Consider the following 20,615-nt stretch of genomic DNA (forward strand, 5'->3'; position numbering starts at 1 on the left):
TTCATTCTCAGCGTAGTTCAACTAAATTAAAGCAAATTCCTCCCAACACAAATTCCTCAGTCCTATCACCAACCTTGGTCCAATTAGGCAAACTGCCAAAGGCCTTTCTTGGCAAAAGTTCAGAAGACACAGATACGAAACAAATGCAACAAGACAAAGCTATCAACGTTGTTTTCCGGCAAAGCCCAAATGCCATTGCTGGTCTTTTAAGCCTTATGGGAGAAGTCAATCATCTCTTGGCCTTATTCCTGAGTCGTCCTCTTTGCTTGAGCTGCTCTTGCCTTCTGGCAGCTCTTCTCATTCGTGCATTAGGAACAGGCTCCTCCTGTTCCTCTGCTTCACTACTATCAGTCTCTGGAGGCTCCAGAGTCTGCACATCACTCCTGGATGGCCCTGGCCCCACCTCTGCCTCCGACACAGAGCCCTTATCTGGGCCTTCTCCAGCCTCCAGGACTGGCCCATGTTCTTCTTCAGCCTCATAGCTGTCCGACTCTCTTGCCAGCTCCACAGGCTGCTGGCAGACCCCAACAGATTCCTACAAGGGACTTTTGAGTATCTAAGAAAGCCTGTTCGGGTTCTTGGAACTGCTGAAGGAATTCTCAGGAAGGAAACAAAATAATTAAGCCGATTCATCTCATTCCTCTTCTAGAAAAGGGAACGGGATTGGTTCACCAAGTTTTTTTTCCAGAGGAATAACAGAACACAGAGTTGGAAGAGACCTTGGAGGTCTTCTAGCCTTACCCCCGGCTCAAACAGGAGACCCTATACCAGTGTTGGCGAACCTTTTCGGCATCGAGTGTTAAAATGGGGGCTCTCATGCAGGAAACAGGAAGAGCAGCCGTCCGGTGTGCTTGTGCGCACACGCCTGCTGGAAACTGGAAGTTTATCTTCCCAGCACACGCACGCGCACCAGGTGGCTGCTTTTCTGGTTTCCCACAATCCCGCATGCCTGAAGAACAGCTGGCCAGTGTACTGGAACCTGGAAGACCAACGGGCTACGGCTCACGTGCCTGGAGAGATGGCTCTGGCTGCCACTTCCGGCACGGTTTCCATAGGTTCGGCATCATGGCCCTAGACCATTTCAGAGAAATGGCTGTCTGATCTCTTCTTAAAAATCTCCAGTGCTCCAGTGTTGGAGCATTCACAACTTCTGGAGAGAAACCATTCCATTAATTAACTGTGCTCACTGATGTAGAATGTGAGAATTACTGGCATGTAGTATCAGATAGCAAGATATGACCCCAAAGTGCTTTTTCAAAAGGCATTTGGACTTTGTTTTCCTTGAAGATGTTTCACTTCTCAGTCAAGAAGCAGGAGAGGAAGAACAGAACAGAACAGAACAGAACAAAACAGATCAGAACAGAATAGAAAATATGGAATGGAATGAAATGGAGCTGGAAGGGACCTTGGAGGACTTCTAGTCCAACTCTTGCTCAAGCAGGAGATTCTATATTATTTTAGGAGGAGGAGGAGGAGAAGGCAGGAAGAAGGAGGAGGAGGAGGAGGAAAAGAAGAAGAGGAGGAGGAGGAGGAGGAGGAGAAGGAGAAGGAGAAGGAGAAGAAGAGGAGGAGGAGGAAGGAGGAGGAGAAGGAGGAGGAGAAGAAGAGGAGGAGGAGGAAGAAGAAGGAGGAGGAGGAGAAGAAGAGGAGGAGAGGAAGGAGGAGGAGGAGGAGAAAAAGAAGAGGAAGAAGGAGGAGGAGGAGGAGGAGAAGGAGGAGGAGGAGGAGAAGAAGAAGAAGAGGAGGAGGAGAGGAAGAAGGAGGAGGAGAAGGAGAGGAGGAGAGAGGAAGGAGGAGGAGGAGGAGAAGAAGAGGAGGAGGAGAAGGAGAAGAGGAGGAGGAGGAAGAAGGAGGAGGAGGAGAAGGAGAAGAAGAAGAGGAGGAGGAGGGAAGAAGAAGGAGGAGGAGAAGGAGAAGAAGAGGAAGAGGAGGAAGAAGGAGGAGGAGGAAGGAGGAGGAGGAGAAGGAGAAGAAGAGGAGGAGGAGGAGGAAGAAGGAGGAGGAGGAAGAAGAGGAGGAGAGGAAGAAGGAGGAGGAGGAGAAGAAGAGGAGGAGGAGAAGGAGAAGAGGAGGAGGAGGAAGGAGGAGGAGGAGGAAGGAGAAGGAGAGAAGAAGAAGAAGAGGAGGAGGAGGGGGAAGAAGAAGGAGGAGGAGAAGGAGAAGGAGAAGAAGAAGGAGGAGGAGAAGGAGAAGGAGAAGAAGAAGAGGAGGAGAAGGAGGAAGAAGAAGAAGAAGAAGAAGAAGAAGAAGAAGAAGAAGAAGAAGAAGAAGAAGAAGAAGAAGAAGAAGAAGAAGAAGAAGAAGAAGAAGAAGAAGAAGAAGAAGAAGAAGAACCAGCTGCTTCTTGGATGAGGAAAAACAAAGTCCAGTTGCCTTTTGAAAAAGCACCTTTGGGACAACCATGACCTGGATGACTGAGAATCTCCATAGACATTTAACAAGATATGAGTTAGGCGTGGCATCTCCTTTCTTGCTCACGCGAGCAACTCAATGCATGCTATGAAAAGATGATCTCCGTACTTTCAGAAATAAAACTGGTAACCAGTAGGACGAACGCTGGGGTGAGTTTTTCTCTGCGTATGCCTCGCAGCCTGTCTGCACACGACATGGTATATTTATAACCTGCTGTAGGTTAGGCACCAGGGCGGGAATGCAATTAATAAAAATAATAATTAAAACCAATGAAACAACTTGTGTGTTTACGCCAGCCAGGCTCTTTAAACAATTACAACCTCAGACAAGCGATTTCCAATTTTCCCCAAAGGGTTCATTAGCCCTGCACCCTCCGCTCTCAGCCTCTGTTAGAAGATTGCAAAGTTACTTGGTTTTTATACACTGATGTGTGTGTGTCTCTCTCTCTCTCTCTCGGCTGAAGTGAGAATTGAATTCACGCTGGTACATCTATTATGTATTTGTAACTAAATAATTTTTATGCCTTACTGAAAAAAAAGAGGTTTAATTACTTTTTTTCCTCTCTCTGAATCAGTTCATTTGATCGCGGAAGTTAATTTAGTTTTTGGGTTTAATTGGAATGCAGACGAAAAGATTATTCTCCTTGTGGATACTTCTTCTCAGTTCTATGAAGCACTAAACTTTGAGATTTATTTATGAAATGTAGGTCCATTGGGAGGAATTTAAGGGTTGGCGTAGAGTCATCTAAGCTCGGGTTCAGGAAAGATGCTGTCATGGAACAGAAGTCGCCTTTGGAAATTGTGGGAGCTTCATCACTGGAGGCTTTCAAGAAGAGACTGGACTGTCAGAAATGGTGTAGGGTCTCCTGCTTGGGTGGGAGGGGGTTGGACTAGATGACCTACAAGGTCCCTCCCAGCTCTGTTAATCTGTAATCTGCAAAGGAGGGAAAGTCTTGACCTTCGTCGGCAAAGCAACAAGAACTGGGTAAGGCTAGTCTAGAGAAAAGAAGGACTAGTCGGAGGGGGGGACATGACAGCGGTATTCCAGGATTTGAAAGGTTGCATCCAGTTTTGGTCACCACATTACTAAGAAGATGTTGAGACTTTGGAAAAAGTTCAGAGAAGAGCAACTCAGATGATTAAAGGCTTGGAGACGGGTAAAATGTAAAATTTGTTACTGGGCATGGCTTGGTGTGTGGAAGGGTAATGTGACTGGGTAGGCATGGGCAACTTTTTTTTTTTCTTTTAAAAGCATTTTTTTCAGCCGAAGAGGTTGTAGAAAAAATGCTTTTAAAGGGTTCTGACGATCCCAGCTGAGCCGGGCGATCATCAGAGGTTTTTTTTACTTTTAAAAGCATTTTTTCTTCGGCCGAAAAAATGCTTTTAAAAGTTAAAAAAAAAATCCTCTGGCGATCACGCAGCTCAGCTGGGATTGTCAGAACCTTTTCAAAGCATTTTTTTTCTACAAGCTCTTCAGCCAAAAAGGCTATAAAAAAAAATGCTTTGAAAGGGTTCTGGCGATCGCAGCTGAGTTGCCTGATCGCCAGAATCCTTTAAAAGCTTTTTTTTTTACAGACTCTTCGGCCGAAGAGGTTGTAGAAAAAATGCTTTTAAAAGTTTTTTTTTTAAAAAGTTGGCCATGCCCACCCAGTCACATTACCCCCACCCCACCCCCACCAAGCCACGCTCACAGAACCGGTAGTAACAAATTTTACATTTTACCCCTGATCTGAATGGAAATGATTTTCTTCTACCTCAGGGGGATGATAGTATCTTATTGTGAGTGTTTGGGAAAAAGAACAGCCAAGCCTATAAGGGCTTAAACATTTAAATTGATTATTTTTTTAAAAAAAATTGCAGACATTGGAGGAGAGGGATGGGCTTCACACATAAGCATTCTATTCCAATTTTACCCTTATATCTTCTAAGAATGTTAAGGAAAAAAATTCTCTTACCAGAAACCGGGCACAATCAATACAGGTTTTCTGCTTGTCTCTATGCAAGCCATCGTGCTATGGAATTGCTTTGATATGATTAAAGTTTACTAACCTCCGTTTTCATTGTTTTCTTGCGCCATCTCCAAGGATCAAGATTAGAAAATGAAATTTAACTAAAGCGGCTTTATCAAACTGAATTCAATTGGACGAGTCCCTAATTGGGAATCATTCCGAAAATGCCTTCGTTAGGAAACATACCCCTTCCTTTAATTTAAATCAGTTTTGTTTTTCACACAATGGAATATATGTGTATAAATCAAGGCTACCATACAGGATGGAGTAATATTTTTTGCAATAAAAGCAGGGATAGCATATTTACAAAAGGGCCATCTTTCATGTTGCTAGAAATATTTTGTAAATGTCTCCTCTTCCTCTTCCTCCTCCTCCTCCATCTCCTCCTCCTCCTCTTCCTCCTCTTCCTCCTCCTCCTCCTCCTCCTGCTCCTCTCCTGCTCCTCCTCCTCCTCCTCTTCCTCCTCCTCCTCTTCCTCCTCTTCCTCCTCCTCTTCTCCTCCTCTTCCTCCTCCTCTTCCTCCTCTTCCTCCTCCTCTTTCTCCTCCCCTCCTCTCCTCCTCCTCCTCCTCTTCCTCCTCCTCTTCCTCCTCTTCCTCCTCCTCCTCTTCTCCTCCTCCTCCTTCCTCTCCTCCTCTCCTCCTCCTCCTCCTTCCTCTCCTCCTCCTCTTCCTCCTCCTCCTCCTCCCTCTCCTCTTCCTCTCCTCCTGCTCCTGCTCCTGCTCCTCCTCTTTCTCTTTCTTCTTCTTTTTCCTACTTTTTTTCTTTCTTCCTCCTTCCTTCCTTCCATCCTTCCTTCTTTCCATCCTTCCTTTCTTCTTTCCCCCCCCTTCTTTCTTCTTTATTCCATCTTCCTTCTGGAAAAAAAAATCCTACCTAACTGTCCCTTCGCATTTTCAACGCTTAGCCTAGTTCGGGGCTATTTTGAACTTGCCAATACAAAGCCAGAACTCACAATAAATAATAACATTAGATAACATCTCCTTTGAGTCCAACTCAATTCTATTCCTGCTTAGCTTTGTGAGCAGCCGAGATTGGCTAAGGTGCTCCAAATACATCAACGGATTGCTCAGAAACACCAGGCGTTAGTGACACTTCCTTCAACCAAAGGAAGAACATCAACATTCGCCTCGGCGCTAAACAAAATTTGAGAAAATCAGAATAAATTAGCACATCTCCACAGCATCTGCTCTCCCGAAAAGGTGTTGCTGAGGCAACCGAATTTGAATAACCAAGAAATAATTAGAAATTATCCTTTTCAGAAAGGCGTGTACAGTGCTGAAACTGAAGATTCAAGAAACGGTTCCTCTCCTTGCCTTTAGTATATCATCTATTAAAATGTTTTAAACTTAAAAAACTGTGATGTGGCTTGACATTTCAATTTTGATGAAACAACATAAAAAAAAATTCCAGTTGCTAAGCACTGGCGGTACCTAAACATCTCTCTGCGGTTGAGTTTAAACCAGGCATGATCTTGTGGCTTTGACTGCCAATTTTTGGCTAAGTTAAGAAATGGAGACCTTTTACCATTTGGTGATAAATTCAAGCTCTCCACATCTCACTGGCTTTGGAGCCTTTCTTTGTACCCATTTAAGGCACCAATTTAGCCTAATATTCATTTCTGGGCCTGAAGAAATGCAAAGTCTTTAAAGACATTCTAATAGATTACAGAGTAACAGAGTTGGAAGGGACCTTGGAGGTCATCTAGTCCAACCCCTTGCCCAAGCAGGAGACCCTATACCATTTCTGACAGATGGCAGTCCAATCTTTTCTTGAAAGCCTCCAGTGATGAAGCTCCCACAACTTCTGAAGGCAACTTCTGTTCCTTGGGTTGATTGTTCTCACTGTTAGAAAAATTATTCTTATTTCTAGGTTGAATCTCAGTTTCCATCCATTGTTTCTTGTCTGGCTTCAGGTGCTTTGGAAAATAGGTTGACTCCAGTGGTGAAATTCAATTTTTTTTTCTACTACCGGTTCTGTGGGCGTGGCTTGGTGGGTAGTGGCAGAGGAGGGATACTGCAAAATCTCCATTCCCACCCCATTCTGGGACCAGCCAGAGGTGGCATTTGCTGGTTCTCCGAACTACTCAAAATTTCTGCTACCGGTTCTCCAGAATCTGTCAGAACCTGCTGGATTTCACCCCTGGTTGACCCTCTCCTCTCTGTGGCAGCAACTCAAACATTGGAAGTCTGCTATCATGTCTTCCCTGGTCCTTCTCTTCACTAGACTAGCCATACCCAGTTCCTACAACCGTCCGGTCCCCTAATCATCCTGGTTGCTCTTCTCAGCACTTTTTCTAGAGTCTCAACATCTTTTTTATTGTGTGGTGGCCAAAACTGGATGCAGGATTCTAGGTGTGGTCTTACTAAGGCTTTATAGAGTGGTACTAGTACCTCCCTTGATCTTGATTGTATCCCTCTGTTCATGCAATTTAGGATTTTTTTATGCATGCAATTTTTAGGATTTCATTTTTTGGTTGCCGCTGCACACTGCTGGCTCATATTTAGCTGGTTGTTCACTAAGACGCCAAGATGCCTCTTCCAGTTACTCTCTCCCAGTTACTGCTAAGAGTTCAATAGGTCCCGTTTTTTACAAGAGCGTTGAGTGACAAGAGCCATCTTTTGATCTGTTCCATCAATCAATCCTCACCGTAGGACAACCTCTAGTCTTCTGTCGTGGCCTCATGATCTTGCCATTATCTTGTTCACCCAGGTGCGTGATAGCGTGGAGACCCTCCCAAGTTGCCTCTGTCTTAAAATAGACTTTTCCGCCTTATTGCAAAACCGTCAAAAGGCAGCTTCAAGAAGGTGAAGTTTTACGGGCGTTTTGTCACTTCCAACTTTTTGTAGAATAAAGATAATCGAAGGGGACAGGGGGTAAGATTTCCCCAAACCTCTCCTCTCGTTTCATTGTCCTGCACCTTAGGATTCCAAAACAGGTGGTCCTTGACTTGCAACAGTTCATTTAGTGACCGTTTGAAGCATGGGTGGGTTCTACTTACCGCCGCTGCAACAGGGTCGCGCACGAAGCTTCTGCGCATGCACAGGTCATTCATGATGACATCCAGGCAGGTGGGCGGAGCTTCCCACTGTTTGTTACTACCAGTTCGCACGAACCGGACCGAACTGGGAGCAACCCACCACTGGTTTGAAGTTACAACGGCACTGAAAAAACCCCAACTTATGTCCGTTGTTCACACTTACAACCACTGCAGCAAATTCAGAAGCCTGGCCGTTGACTCGCATTTATGACGGTTGCAGTGTCCCCGGGGGTCATGGAACTCCCTTTTGCGACCTTCTGACAAGCAAAGTCAATGGGGAAGCCAGATTCAACTTAACAACCGAGTTACTAATTTAACAACTGCAGTGATTCACTTAACAAATGGGGCAAGAGAAGTCGTAAAATGGGGCACTTGACAAACGTCTCTGTGAGCGACAGGGATTTTGAGCTCAGTTGTCATAAATCAAGGACTACCTGTTGAAGTGGGGCAGTCTATCACCTGGCATGTCTGAAATTCTCATTCTGAAGACTTACTTTTTTAGCTCTGATTTCCATTTTCTTGTTTATTAGACTGTAATGATGAGTTTTCCTTGAATTAATCTTTCTTTCTTTCTTTCTTTCTTTCTTTCTTTCTTTCTTTCTTTCTTTCTTTCTTTCTTTCTTTCTTTCTTTCTTTTTCTTTCTTCTTTCTTTTCCTTCTTCCCTTCCTCCCTCTATTCCTCCCTGTCCCCTTCCTTCCTTCCTCACTGCTTTCCTTCTTTTCTTCCTTCCTCACTCCTGTCCGTCCTTCCTTCCTTCCTTCCTTCCTTCCTTCCTTCCTTCCTTCCTTCCCTCCTTCCTTCCTTCCCCATTGCTTTCCTTTTTTCCTTCCTTCCTTCCTTCCCCATTGCTTTCCTTTTTTCCTTCCTTCCTTCCTTCCTTCCTTCCTTCCTTCCTTCCTTCCTTCCTGCCTGCCTGCCTGCCTGCCTGCCTGCCTGCCTGCCTTCCCCATTGCTTGCCTTCCTTCCTTCCTTCCTTCCTTCCTTCCTTCCTTCCTTCCTTCCTTCCTTCCTTCCTTCCTTCCTTCCTTCCTTCCTTCCCTCCCTCCCTCCCTCCTTCCTTCCTTCCCCATTGCTTTCCTTCCTTCCTTCCTTCCTTCCTTCCTTCCTTCCTTCCTTCCTTCCTTCCTTCCTTCCTTCCTTCTTCCTTCCCCATTGTTTCCTTCCTTCCTTCCTTCCTTCCTTCCACTGCCCAGGGACCTTGCAACCATCATAAATATGAACCAGTTGCCAAGCTTTTGAATTTTGATCATGTGACCATGGGGATACTGCAATGGTTGTAAGTGTGAAAAATGGTCATAAGTCACTTTTTTCAGGCCGTTGCAACTTCAGTCACTAAATGAACTGTCGTAAGTCGAGGACTACCTATACTTCACAAGAAAAAGTAAAACTGTCTGCTTATGCAGTGCATTATGATGTATGATGCATAACAGCTTAACATGTATAGCCTAATAACACGTTTGCCTTCATTTGACAAACTGTTGTGTCTTTTGTGTATATACAGTGATGGACCCTAAACCTTTCTTTTTGATTTTATTTCTTTTTTAGCTTGTGTGTCCCTGAACTAACGATTAAATTGCAACAATATCTTTTCCTTTTCTTCCTTTCAATTTCCTTCCCTTCCCTTTTCTTTTACAACCTTCATTCAATTACCTCTTCATGGATTTATCTGACATTTGTAAGGCAGCGTGTTTCCCCCATCTTAAAAGTATGACTAGGCCATTAAACGTGGAAGTAAGTGATGTTTAATGAGTGATTTGTAATTACATTTAAACGAAAGCTTTCTCGCTGCTATCGCGGAAGGTCTAAGTAGCCCATAGATCTCGTTAAAGACTCAAATCAAGGCAGATTTCGTTTAAACAATGCGGTTTATTATGGCCCTATAAAATAATGACTGGAGTCAATCATAAGTCAAGCCGATAAATGATCCTTTCGCATTTGAACTTAGAGCAGCGTATTCTGGGTTGTATGTTCTCGAAAGGAAAAAAAAAAATTACTTGTGAATTATCTCCATTTCAGGACTGACCCCGTTGGGGGGCTGTTAGGAAGTAAGGATGCAAATTATGGAGGCGTCAGATCTGGTTTGTAGCTGCAGATAAAAGGTAGCCTCCTTTGGCAGTTGTTGCCATCCCATCGACCATGGCCTAGAAGTAAGAAACATGGAAATGTCAATAAAAGAGTAAATTAAAAAAAGTAGAACTGGAACGACTTGCTTCCAGAAGTTGGAGCACCCAATTGATGGGTGCTCTATCAATTGGAGGTTTTTAAGAAGAGATTGGACAACCATTTGTCTGAAATGGCATAGGGTCTCCTGCTTGAGCCGGGGGTTGGACTAGAAGACCTCCAAGGTCCCTTCCAACTCTGCCGTTCTGTTACTTGAGGGGCTGTCCCAGAGAAGTAGGGGTTGACCTACTCTTCAAAGCGCCAGAGAGCAGGACAAGAAGTGACAAGTGGAAGATCATGAAAGAGAGAAGCAAACCTAGAACTAAGGAGAAATTTCCTGACAGTTAGAACAATGGAACAACAGTGGAACAGAAGTTGCCTCCAGAAGTTGTGAATGTTCCAACGTTGAAGGTTTTAAAGAAGAGATTGGACAACCATTGGTCTGAAATGATGTAGGGTCTCCTGCTTGAGCAGGGGCTTGGATGAGAAGACCTCCAAGCCCCTTCCAACTATTTTCTATTCTATTCCTATTTCTGTTCTAATTCTATTCTATTCTATTCTATTCTATTCTATTCTATTCTATTCTATTCTATTCTATTCTATTCTATTCCATTCCATTCCCTTCCCTTCCATATTTTCTATCGCATTCCATTCTATTCCATTCCATTCCATTTCATTTTTTCTATCCCATTCCATTCCATTCCATTCCATTCCATTCCAGTCCAGTCCAGTCCAGTCCAGTCCAGTCCAGTCCAGTCCAGTCCATTCCTTATTTTCTATCCCATTCCATTCCATTTTTTCTATCCCATTCCATTCCATTGCATTCCATATTTTTTATTCCATTCCATTCCTTATTTTCTATTCTATTCCATTCCATTTTTTCTATCCCATTCCATTGCATTCCATTCCACTCCACTCCATTCCTTATTCTGTTCTATTCTATTCTGTTCTGTTCTGTTCTACATACCTATAGCCAAACATCTGAAATCCGATCCCGTGACCAAGGGGATGCTATAATGGTCATAAATGTGAACAACGGCTGTGAGTTCACTTTTTTCAGTGCTGTTGTAACTTCGAACGGTCACTAAATGAACTGTTCTGAGGACAATCTGTACCTCCAATCTGTAGCCAAGCCTCTGTAGTAATACCAAGCCTTGCAAAGTAAAAAAACAACAACAACTCTGTAACTTAAACCTTCTACAGCTTGTGAAAAGACCAAAAGATTCTACCGTTACGGGTCCCAAATATTTGCGGAGAATACCTATTAAACTGATTTGCAAGCAGACACGGATGTTCAGGTTTAGGATCTGATTAATTGTGCCACCCACGATATTAAGAAGGGAACTGAGAGGACGTTGAATGAAATTTGTCCTGGAGCCATCGGTCCATCGAAGAGACCCACCCTGGAGAAACATAAAACGAGAATTGAAGGAAATCAGGGTTACCTACTTACCCGTAATGTAATCCGTTAACCAGGAATATTCGCATTAACCAGGATCGAGATTGAGTAGCAAAGGGATTGAGTTGGATCCAAGAGTGAAATGCTCCCGGTTTGGACTGGATCACTCGATCCGGTAGCGATGGCGGCGGGTGGTTCAGAGAACCGGTAGCAAAAATCCCTGCCCACCCCCCCCGCCCATGCCCAGCTGAGCCGCGCGATCATCAGAGGCTTTTTTTTACTTTTAAAAACATTTTTTCTTTGGCCAAAAAAATGCTTTTACAAGTAAAAAAAAAAGCCTCTGATGATCGCGCGGCTCAGCTGGGATCATCAGAGGCTTTTAAAAGCATTTTTTTTCTGCAACCTCTTCGGCCAAAGAGGTGGAAAAAAAATGCTTTTAAAAGTTTTTTAAAAAAATTGGCCACACCCATTCAGTCACATTACCCCCACCCACCCACCAAGCCATGCCCACAGAACCGGTAGTAACAAATTTTACATTTCACCCCTGGGTGGACCTCATGTAGGTAGTCCTTGACTTATGACCATAACCGAGCCCAAAATTTCTGTTGATTAAGGGAGGACATCATTGAGTTTTGCCCTATTTTATGACATTTCTTGCCATCGTTATTAAGTGAATCATTAGTCACCCGGTTGTTAAGTGAATCTGGCTTTCCCATTGACTTGGTGGGCCAGAAGGTCGCCAAAGGGGATCACATGATCCCAGGGGGAGGGACACTGCGATCGTCATAAGTACACGCCAGTGATCCTTGGGAGGCGGCAATGGTTGTAAGTCACTTTTTTGAGTGCCTTTGTAATTTTGAACGGTCACTAAATGAACGGGTGTAAGTCGAGGACTCCCTGTACCTGGAGCCCATGGTTGAGAAGAACAGGAGTGGGCTGCATAATTTATTAGAGGGAAAGAAAGTCTGCAAAGAAATTGAATCCGAAGGAATCTGTTTTCAGCTGAGTTGACTCCAGTTCTCCGAAGCTCAAAGGAATCTTTCAAGTAGTTTGAAGCTCCCTGTCTGAGATCTTTTTCTTTCAATGATTCATGACAACAAATATGGTGGGGTTTTTTTTTCCTCCTCCTGAACGTGCTGAAGAACTGACTTTTGAAATCCAAGATCTGTTATGGAGAACTGGTACCGGCAGGAAGATGCTACAGCCTAACAGTGTCGGCTGGCGACCCCCAGGGGGAGAGCCTTCTCTGTGGGGGCACCTACTCTCTGGAACGAGCTTCCCCCAGGACTTCGACAACTTCCTGACCTCCGGACTTTTCGCCGCGAGCTGAAGACGGACCTATTCTTCCGAGCAGGACTGGCTTGATAGGGTTTTTAAATTGTTTTTAAATGGGGTTATTTTATATTATGTATTTTATATCTAAATTTAGGCCACATTGAATAAGTTTTTTAAATAGTTTTTATTGTAATATATTGTATTGTTTTTACTTGGCTGTTCACCGCCCTGAGTCCTTCGGGAGAAGGGCGGTATAAAAATTAAAATATTATTATTATTATTATTATTATTATTATTATTATTATTATTATTATTATTATTATTATTATTATTATTATTACCTTGACGTCCACGTGTTGAAACATATGTGGTATGTGTATCATCATACAAATGGCGGCATTGTATTCTTGTGTCCCAATGAGTAGAGCAATGACGTGTCAACCCTTTAGGTGGACCACATCCGAAATTCAATTCCGTATCAGAATAACAGAATGATAGAGTTAGAAGGGACCTTGGAGGTCTTCTAGTCCAGGGGTCTCCAAGCTTAGTCCCTTTAAGACTTGTGGCCTTCAACTCCCAGAATTCCTCAGCTGGCTGAGGAACTCTGGGAGTTGAAGTCCACAAGTCTTAAAGTTGCCGAGTTTGGAGACTCCTCCTCTAACTCAACAGAGAGTTGAGGTTGAAGGCAGAAAAGAAGGATGGCGTGGGATGGAGTTGTAGATGCCATACTTCTAATTGTATTTCCCAAATAAGGCTGGTTGAGCTGAGAAGATGTATACTCCAGGATGGCTCAGAGACTATAAATATAGTTGTATTGTACATATACTACCCATTTACCGGAAAAACAATATTAAAAGCATAATCATCACATTTATGGCTAATTCCTTTACTCCTTTTTTGAGAAGAAAAGGCTACTGTCTATGGAATTTATTCCTTTTTTGAGAAGAAAAGGCTACTATCTATGGAATGGAAGCAGTAAGGATGTTTCATTTTGAAGTTCCATGCAGCTAATCATATAACTGAACTGAATCGGAAAAATATCTAGGCAGCACTTTAATACAGGATCATATACCTTATATGCATTGGCCTAGAGGTGGAGCTCTCGCCTCACAATCAGGCAGTTGTGAGTTCGATCCTAGGTAGAGGCAGATACTGTATTTTTTGGAGTATAAGACGCACCGGAGTATAAGACGCAGCTTAGTTTTTGGGGAGGAAAATAGGAAAAAAAAATCTCTCTACCAGGTATTCATATGGCTAGCATCCTTAGTCTGGTCAGCTTCAGCTGTTTGCTGTTTTTTTTAATCCCACATCTGAGAGAAAGGAGCAATGAGAAAGGAGCAATGAGAAAAGCAGGCAAAGCACGGGGAGATCGCTTCACTCGGCTAGCACCTAGTTAGGGCTGGAAAAAAAGCTTCTAAAGAGGCAGCAAGCAAAGCATGGAGATCGCTACACTCACTAGCGCCTCATTAAAGCACAGTGGAGAGTCCAGGGAGCGCTTCACTCGCTAGCGCCTCATTAGGGCTGCAAAAAAGCTTCGAAAAAGCTACATTCAGAGTATAAGACACACCCAAATTTTAAGCCTCTTTTAGGCGGGGAAAAAGGTGCATCTTATATTCCGAAAAATACAGTATTTCTCTCTCTGGGCACACTGAGAATATATCTGCTGAACAAAACTCCGCATTGGCAATAGGAAGGGCATCCGGCCATTAAAACACTCTTCTAGCTCCATTCCACCCCCGCAAGGGATTATGGGGTCGTTAAAAGATGATGATGATGATGATGATGATATGCAGTACCATATATCAGAGGTCTCCAACCTTGGTCCCTTTAAGACTGGCTGAGGAGGAACTCTGGGAGTTGAAGTCCACAAGTCTTAAAGGGACCAAGGTTGAGACCCTGCCATATATATATATATATATATGTCTTTGGTTATTCGGGTTTTCTCCCGTGTAAAATTGGAAGTGTCTTGGCGACGTTTCGGCAAAGTTTCATTCGTCATCTTCAGGCTTCAGCTTCGTGCTTCTGGGAGCAATGTTCGTGCTTCTGGGAGCAATGCTTCTGGGAACACATTGCTCCCAGAAGCACGAAGCTGAAGCCTGAAGATGACGAATGAGACTTCGTTGGAATGTCGCCAAGACACTTCCAATATTACGCGGGAGAAAACCCGAATAACCAAAGACCTACATACAAACACCGCGAAAACCTCAGAAAATATATATGTATATATATATATATATATATATATATATATATATATATATATATATATATATATATATATATATATATATATATATATATATAGGTCTTTGGTTGTTCGGGTTTTCTCCGTGTAAAATTGGAAGTGTCTTGGCGACGTTTGGCAAAGTTTCATTCGTCATCTTCAGGCTTCAGCCGTGCTTCTGGGAGCAATGTGTGATCGCAGCTGTTTCTTCCTTTTAACTGCTAGTGGGGTTTGAACTGATTGGGTGGGAGCTTGGCTGTGCTCTGATTGGATGGGGGTTGTGCTCTGATTGGATGGGGGTGTGTCCTGTGTTGGTGGGGGCTTGTTTGTGCTCAGTTTAGTCTGTGTTGCAGGGGGATTTGAGCTGGTGAGCTGCATAGCTGTTGTTTGGCTTTGTGGTCGTGCTACATCTTCATAGTGGGTGTCAGTCTGCTGCATGTATGGATTGGACGTGTTTGAAATGCCTAATGTTGCAGCTGCGGTCTGGCTTCTGGTCCTTGGTCGTGCTTCATGATCAGTGTGGGTTTGGGTCTGCTTTCTGGGTGGATGTGCGGTGGTGACATCCTGTGAGGACCTCGTGAGTGTGGGTCTGGTGTCATTCCTCGTGTTAGGGACTCGTTTGTCAATAAGGGCGGGTTTCCAAATGGCTGGTAGGCGGGAGGTGTCATCTCGTTTGTTCATGCTGTGTGGGCGTGTTTCTATCTCAATGGCTTCTCTGATTATTCTGTTGTTAAAGTGTTCAGTTTTGGCGATAGTTCTGGTCTTTTTAAAGTCAATATCATGTCCTGTGACTTTAAAGTGTTGGACCAGGGAAGAAGTTGGTTCCTCTTTTTTGAATGAGTTCTTGTGTTCTTCAATGCGTGCACTTATTCTTCTGTTGGTTTGTCCAATGTATGTGGTGGGGCAGGCGGTGCATGGGATTTCATATACTCCTTGATTTTCTAACTCAATTTTGTCTTTGGGGTTTCTTAGGATGGTGGATATTTTTCTGTTTGTGCAGAATGCTGTCTTGATGTTGTGTTTGTTTCAAACCCCCACTAGCAGTTAAAAGGAAGAAACAGCTGCGATCACACATTGCTCCCAGAAGCACGAAGCTGAAGTCTGAAGATGACGAATGAGACTTCGTTGAAATGTCGCCAAGACACTTCCAATTTTACGGAGAAAACCCGAATAACCAAAGACCTACATACAAACACCGCGAAAACCTCAGAAAATATATATGTATATGTATATATATATATATATATATATGTATATATATATATATATATATATATATAGGTCTTTGGTTGTTCGGGTTTTCTCCCGTATGAAATTGGAAGTGTCTTGGCGACGTTTGACGAAGTCTCATTCGTCATCTTCAGGCTTCAGCCGTGCTTCTGGGAGCAATGTGTGATCGCAGCTGTTTCTTCCTTTTAACTGCTAGTGGGGGTTTGAACTGATTGGGTGGGAGCTTGGCTGTGCTCTGATTGGATGGGGGGGGGGTTGTGCTCTGATTGGCTGGGGGTGTGTCCTGTGTTGGTGGGGGCTTGTTTGTGCTCAGTTTAGTCTGTGTTGCAGGGGGATTTGAGCTGGTGAGCTGCATAGCTGTTGTTTGGCTTTGTGGTCGTGCTACATCTTCATAGTGGGTGTCAGTCTGCTGCATGTATGGATTGGAGGGGTTTGAAATGGCTAATGTTGCAGCTGCGGTCTGGCTTCTGGTCCTTGGTCGTGCTTCATGATCAGTGTGGGTTTGGGTCTGCTTTCTGGGTGGATGTGCGGTGGTGACATCCTGTGAGGACCTCGTGAGTGTGGGTCTGGTGTCATTCCTCGTGTTAGGGACTCGTTTGTCAATAAGGGCGGGTTTCCAAATGGCTGGTAGGCGGGAGGTGTCATCTCGTTTGTTCATGCTGTGTGGGCGTTTTTCTATCTCAATGGCTTCTCTGATTATTCTGTTGTTAAAGTGTTCAGTTTTGGCGATAGTTCTGGTCTTTTTAAAGTCAATATCATGTCCTGTGACTTTAAAGTGTTGGACCAGGGAAGAAGTTGGTTCCTCTTTTTTGAATGAGTTCTTGTGTTCTTCAATGCGTGCACTTATTCTTCTGTTGGTTTGTCCAATGTATGTGGTGGGGCAGGCGGTGCATGGGATTTCATATACTCCTTGATTTTCTAACTCAATTTTGTCTTTGGGGTTTCTTAGGATGGTGGATATTTTTCTGTTTGTGCAGAATGCTGTCTTGATGTTGTGTTTGTTTCAAACCCCCACTAGCAGTTAAAAGGAAGAAACAGCTGCGATCACACATTGCTCCCAGAAGCACGAAGCTGAAGCCTGAAGATGAGGAATGAGACTTCGTCGAAACGTCGCCAAGACACTTCCAATTTTACACGGGAGAAAACCCGAACAACCAAAGACCTACATACAAACACCCGTGAAAATCTCAGAAAACAAATATATATATATATATACATACATACATACATACATACATACATACATACACACACTTTTAAAACAGAAATAAAAAGTCTTACTTGATTGATTGACTGATCGTTACTATTAGAAAGTGGAGCTCAAGGCGGACAGATGTTTTTAGGGTTGGACGTACCTTTCGGTGGTCTCCTCCTATCCAGAACAGGACGGGTTTTCGTGCTAGGTAAGTGGCCAGCTTCACCAGAAAGTCATTGTGTTCAGCGCTTGAGACGCTGGTCAGGTGTCCACCTGAGACGAAGCTCTGGCAAGCCCTCTAGAAAGAAATGATTGGAGAGAGGGAGAGAACCAGGACAAGAGTGAACTGAAGGTGTGGTTCAGGACGGAGGGGTGTGTGTGTGTGGATGGAATGAAGAAAGAGGAAAGAGGGAGGGAGAAAGAAATAGAAAGAAGAAAGGGAATGGGGAAAGGGGGGCAGAAAATAAGGAGGGAAGTAGAAGGAAAGAGAGAGAGAGAAAGAGAAAGGAGACAGAGAGGGAAGGAAAGGGGAAAGGGGAGAGAAGGAAGGGAGGGAGGAAACGTGAAACAGAAGGTAGAAACAACGACAAGGAGGGAGGGAAGATAAATGAAAGAAAAGGAAGGGAGGGAGGGAGGGAGAAAAGAAGAAGGAAGAAGGAAGGAAAAAAGTCAAGCAAAACAGAAGAAGAATAAAATGAAAGATACAAAAAAATAAAACATTCCATAAACCGATATGTCTGAAATGTCAAATGGTGCTGGAGACCCTTGTCAAGGCTTCTTCGCCAGTCAATCAAAACCCTAAATTTTTACACACAGAGAAAAACAAAGGTCTCTACGTTGCTGGTGGCCATGCTTCCTCCGTGGAAACTCCACCTTGTAACGATGCTTGTGCCATTGCTCCACGGGGGCGTGCGTTTGGTGTAAGATCTTAGTCCCTCAAAGCTCCCCCTCATCCCCAAAATGTCTAATTTTGCCGTCTGCTTTGCTTCACAAAAGACAAGGTAATAAGTTACAGCCCACCTCATCTTATTCTGCCCTCATCATGGCTGCAAAACAAAACAAAAAAACCCAAAATCCAATTATAATGGACTTTTTTGTCTAAGCCGTTTTATCTGGAAGCTAGGAACAGAGGCTGAATAAAAGCAATGAATAATACAATTTTTTAAAAATGGTCCATATAACCCTGATGTGAATACCCTGCCCATCCAAGCTGAAACAAGATCAACCAGAAGCAAAACCTGTTCACACATGGATGCCTTCAACTTACACAACCCAGAAGCTTTTCTGCCTCTTTAAACACCTATTTCTGGTAATAAGAAAAGAGGAAACGAGAAGAGCCTCATTTCCAATTTAGTCACAGATACAGAAAGCAGGCCTGGCAATGTATTACCAAGACTTGGCTGGATGAAGACGGACAGGAGACCTCACGGAGATCTCTCCAGATGGATTTTATGCTTGGCCTCAGATCTAACTCAGGTGGCCTCAAACGTGAGGCCTTGTTTGGGATGCTGGACCAAAAGGGAAACTTGGCTGCTGTTGTGGCCTGTCAGCCGCCGGTTCCTCCAGCAGCCGAATCGGAGGAGGTGGCGTGGGAGTCAAGAAGCTTCTGCGCATGTGCAGATCATATTTGATGACGTCTGGGTGGGTGGGCAGAGCCTCCTGCCACTGCTGCTACAGTTTCGCCCAAACCAGGATGAAATGGTAGCGACCCACCACTGGTCAGCATCAAGGCAACCTGAGAGCTCCAAGGGGGAAGTGGGAATGGAGCTGGCAGAGAGAGAGAGAGACAGAGGCGGAGCCTGGGCCGTTGTCAGCCCTCAGATGGAGAGTCAAGGTCTGGAGGTGACTGATAAGGAAGAGGAGGAACAGCTGGGTCCAGTGCCTGACGCGTGGATGCACAGAAGGCAAAGGAGAGGAGAGCAGTGGAAATCTATGGGCCGGTCCTTGGGACAGAAGAGCCACCGCTTGTCGTGTCCCACTCCTCTGCTGACGGCCGGGTCGGGGAAGTCCGTATCAGGCGTGCCTCTGCAGCTCTGCCAAAGTCCTAGCAAAGTTCTCAAGGCAGGCAGGAGACCAGGAAGTGACTTCAGCAATTCAAGGTAGACTTTGCCTGACTCAGAGAATGCCAGAAAGCAGATCCTTTATATAGGCCATGGGGTGTGGCTCCATGACTCAGCACTTATCCAGGCCTGCCTCTCCTTTCCTTCTGTTGATGCCGCCTATCAATTCTCCTGAAGCGAGGGTCGCTCCAGGCTCCAGCTGTTGGTAATTGACCTTCCTCAGGCTCACATGCTGTGGGGGAGGGGGAGGGGTCTAGTTGCTCCGTTTGCCTGGGCATGGAGCCAGGGCTGGGGGCTGGAAGCACTTCTTCTTCCTCGGCCTGTCTGGGCATGGTGCCAGGGCTGGAGCCTGGAGGCATGCCAGGACATTCCTCAGCATCCGGAAGGAGATAAGAAGGCCCCGGCTGCGGGGAAAGCGGGCGAGACACAACACTGCTGCTAGTGAACTCCCACCCTAGCACTGGGGATAAAAGGTAGGCGGTGGAGATGAACAGATGTGGCAGACAATTATTCATCTTCCGGCCAGAGGGACTTCTTAGCCTGCGGTGAGAGAGAGAGTTTTTGCCAGGGCTGCTGGCGCTCCTAATAAAGGAATTATTGCTTCAACTACAGAGGGTTTGTCATGTTTGGGGAGCTGGGTCAGAACAGCTGTCCATCACTGTCCTAAGCCCCATGGCTGGCCCCACTGGGTATCTATCTGGGAGCATGACCTATTTGTTTTTGGTGGATGTTTCCACTAGTCCATCGGCATGGACAAATCACTTCCTTGTGAATGAAGAAGAGACTTATGAGCATGGTCTACCTCTTTGATGGATCCAATAGGATTCCTGCCTGGGACAATGGAAGAATTTCCCGGCAATCTAGACAACGATTGTGTTAGGGATTTTGTTGACCTCTTGAGAGTCAATATGTCCTCATCTACCGGGATCTAATGGATTGAGTGCCTAATAGTGGCAGTTTTTTGTAGCATTCTGCTTCCTCTGAAAATTCCTGTTTCCTGCTACGTGCAGGTAGTCCTTGGCTTATAACCATTCGTTTAGTGACCATTCAACTTACAATGGCACTGATAAATGTGACTGTTTTAGACGCTTATGACCATGGCTGCCTTCCCCAGTTGTACAATGGGGGAAAACTCACTGAACAACTGTCTTGCTTAACAACAGAAGTCTTGGGCTCAGTTGTGGTCATACGTCAAGGACTACCTTTATATGAGTCCAGTCTTATGGCCTTCCAGATGTTGCTGAAAACATGGCTTATCCAGAGGGCCTTCAGATCTCCCATCTCTCTGATGCCACTTCTTAATTTTAACTTGGAATTTTAATTCTTGTGTAATTTCTGTAAACCAGATAGACCTCAGCTAATTTCAAGCAGTTGGATATATGTTACACCTAAATAAACAGAATGAATAAGGTCTGAAATAAACTAATAAAGAAACTAAATAAATGGAAGAGTTTGTTTCAACTGAAGGATGATAAATCTCCCTTGAAGTTCTGTGAAGGAGATAGGATGCTCGGGTCAGAAAAGCCACCTCTGAAAAAGACTGTTGAGAAGATGTCAATACCTCAGCTTCTGACCATGACCGTGGCTCCTGAACATACATGTAGCAGTGGTC

At 44.4% G+C, this 20,615-nt stretch overlaps 2 protein-coding genes across 2 annotated transcripts in view; one reads left to right on the forward strand and one right to left on the reverse strand.

Annotated features, from left to right (window-relative positions):
• Positions 1 to 2,480: 2,480 nt before the first annotated feature.
• Positions 2,481 to 20,615, forward strand: part of FAM216B (family with sequence similarity 216 member B) — a 53,284-nt gene continuing 35,149 nt past the window's right edge. The window contains exon 1 of the mRNA XM_058184721.1: positions 2,481 to 2,561. The gene's annotated coding sequence lies outside the window, so the exon portion shown is untranslated. The remainder of the gene's footprint in view (positions 2,562 to 20,615) is intronic.
• Positions 9,293 to 20,615, reverse strand: part of LOC131199210 (snaclec bitiscetin subunit beta-like) — a 22,131-nt gene continuing 10,808 nt past the window's right edge. Inside the window, exons 3-6 of the mRNA XM_058184719.1 lie at positions 20,565 to 20,615; positions 17,104 to 17,241; positions 10,882 to 11,023; positions 9,293 to 9,601 (exon numbers count right to left, since the gene is read on the reverse strand). The exon at positions 20,565 to 20,615 is cut by the window's right edge and continues 176 nt beyond it. Coding sequence (XP_058040702.1) covers positions 9,519 to 9,601; positions 10,882 to 11,023; positions 17,104 to 17,241; positions 20,565 to 20,615 — 414 coding nt within the window. The 3' untranslated portion in view covers positions 9,293 to 9,518. The remainder of the gene's footprint in view (positions 9,602 to 10,881; positions 11,024 to 17,103; positions 17,242 to 20,564) is intronic.

This window comes from Ahaetulla prasina, chromosome 5, assembly GCF_028640845.1.
Source record: "Ahaetulla prasina isolate Xishuangbanna chromosome 5, ASM2864084v1, whole genome shotgun sequence".
NCBI classification, from domain to species: domain Eukaryota; kingdom Metazoa; phylum Chordata; class Lepidosauria; order Squamata; family Colubridae; genus Ahaetulla; species Ahaetulla prasina.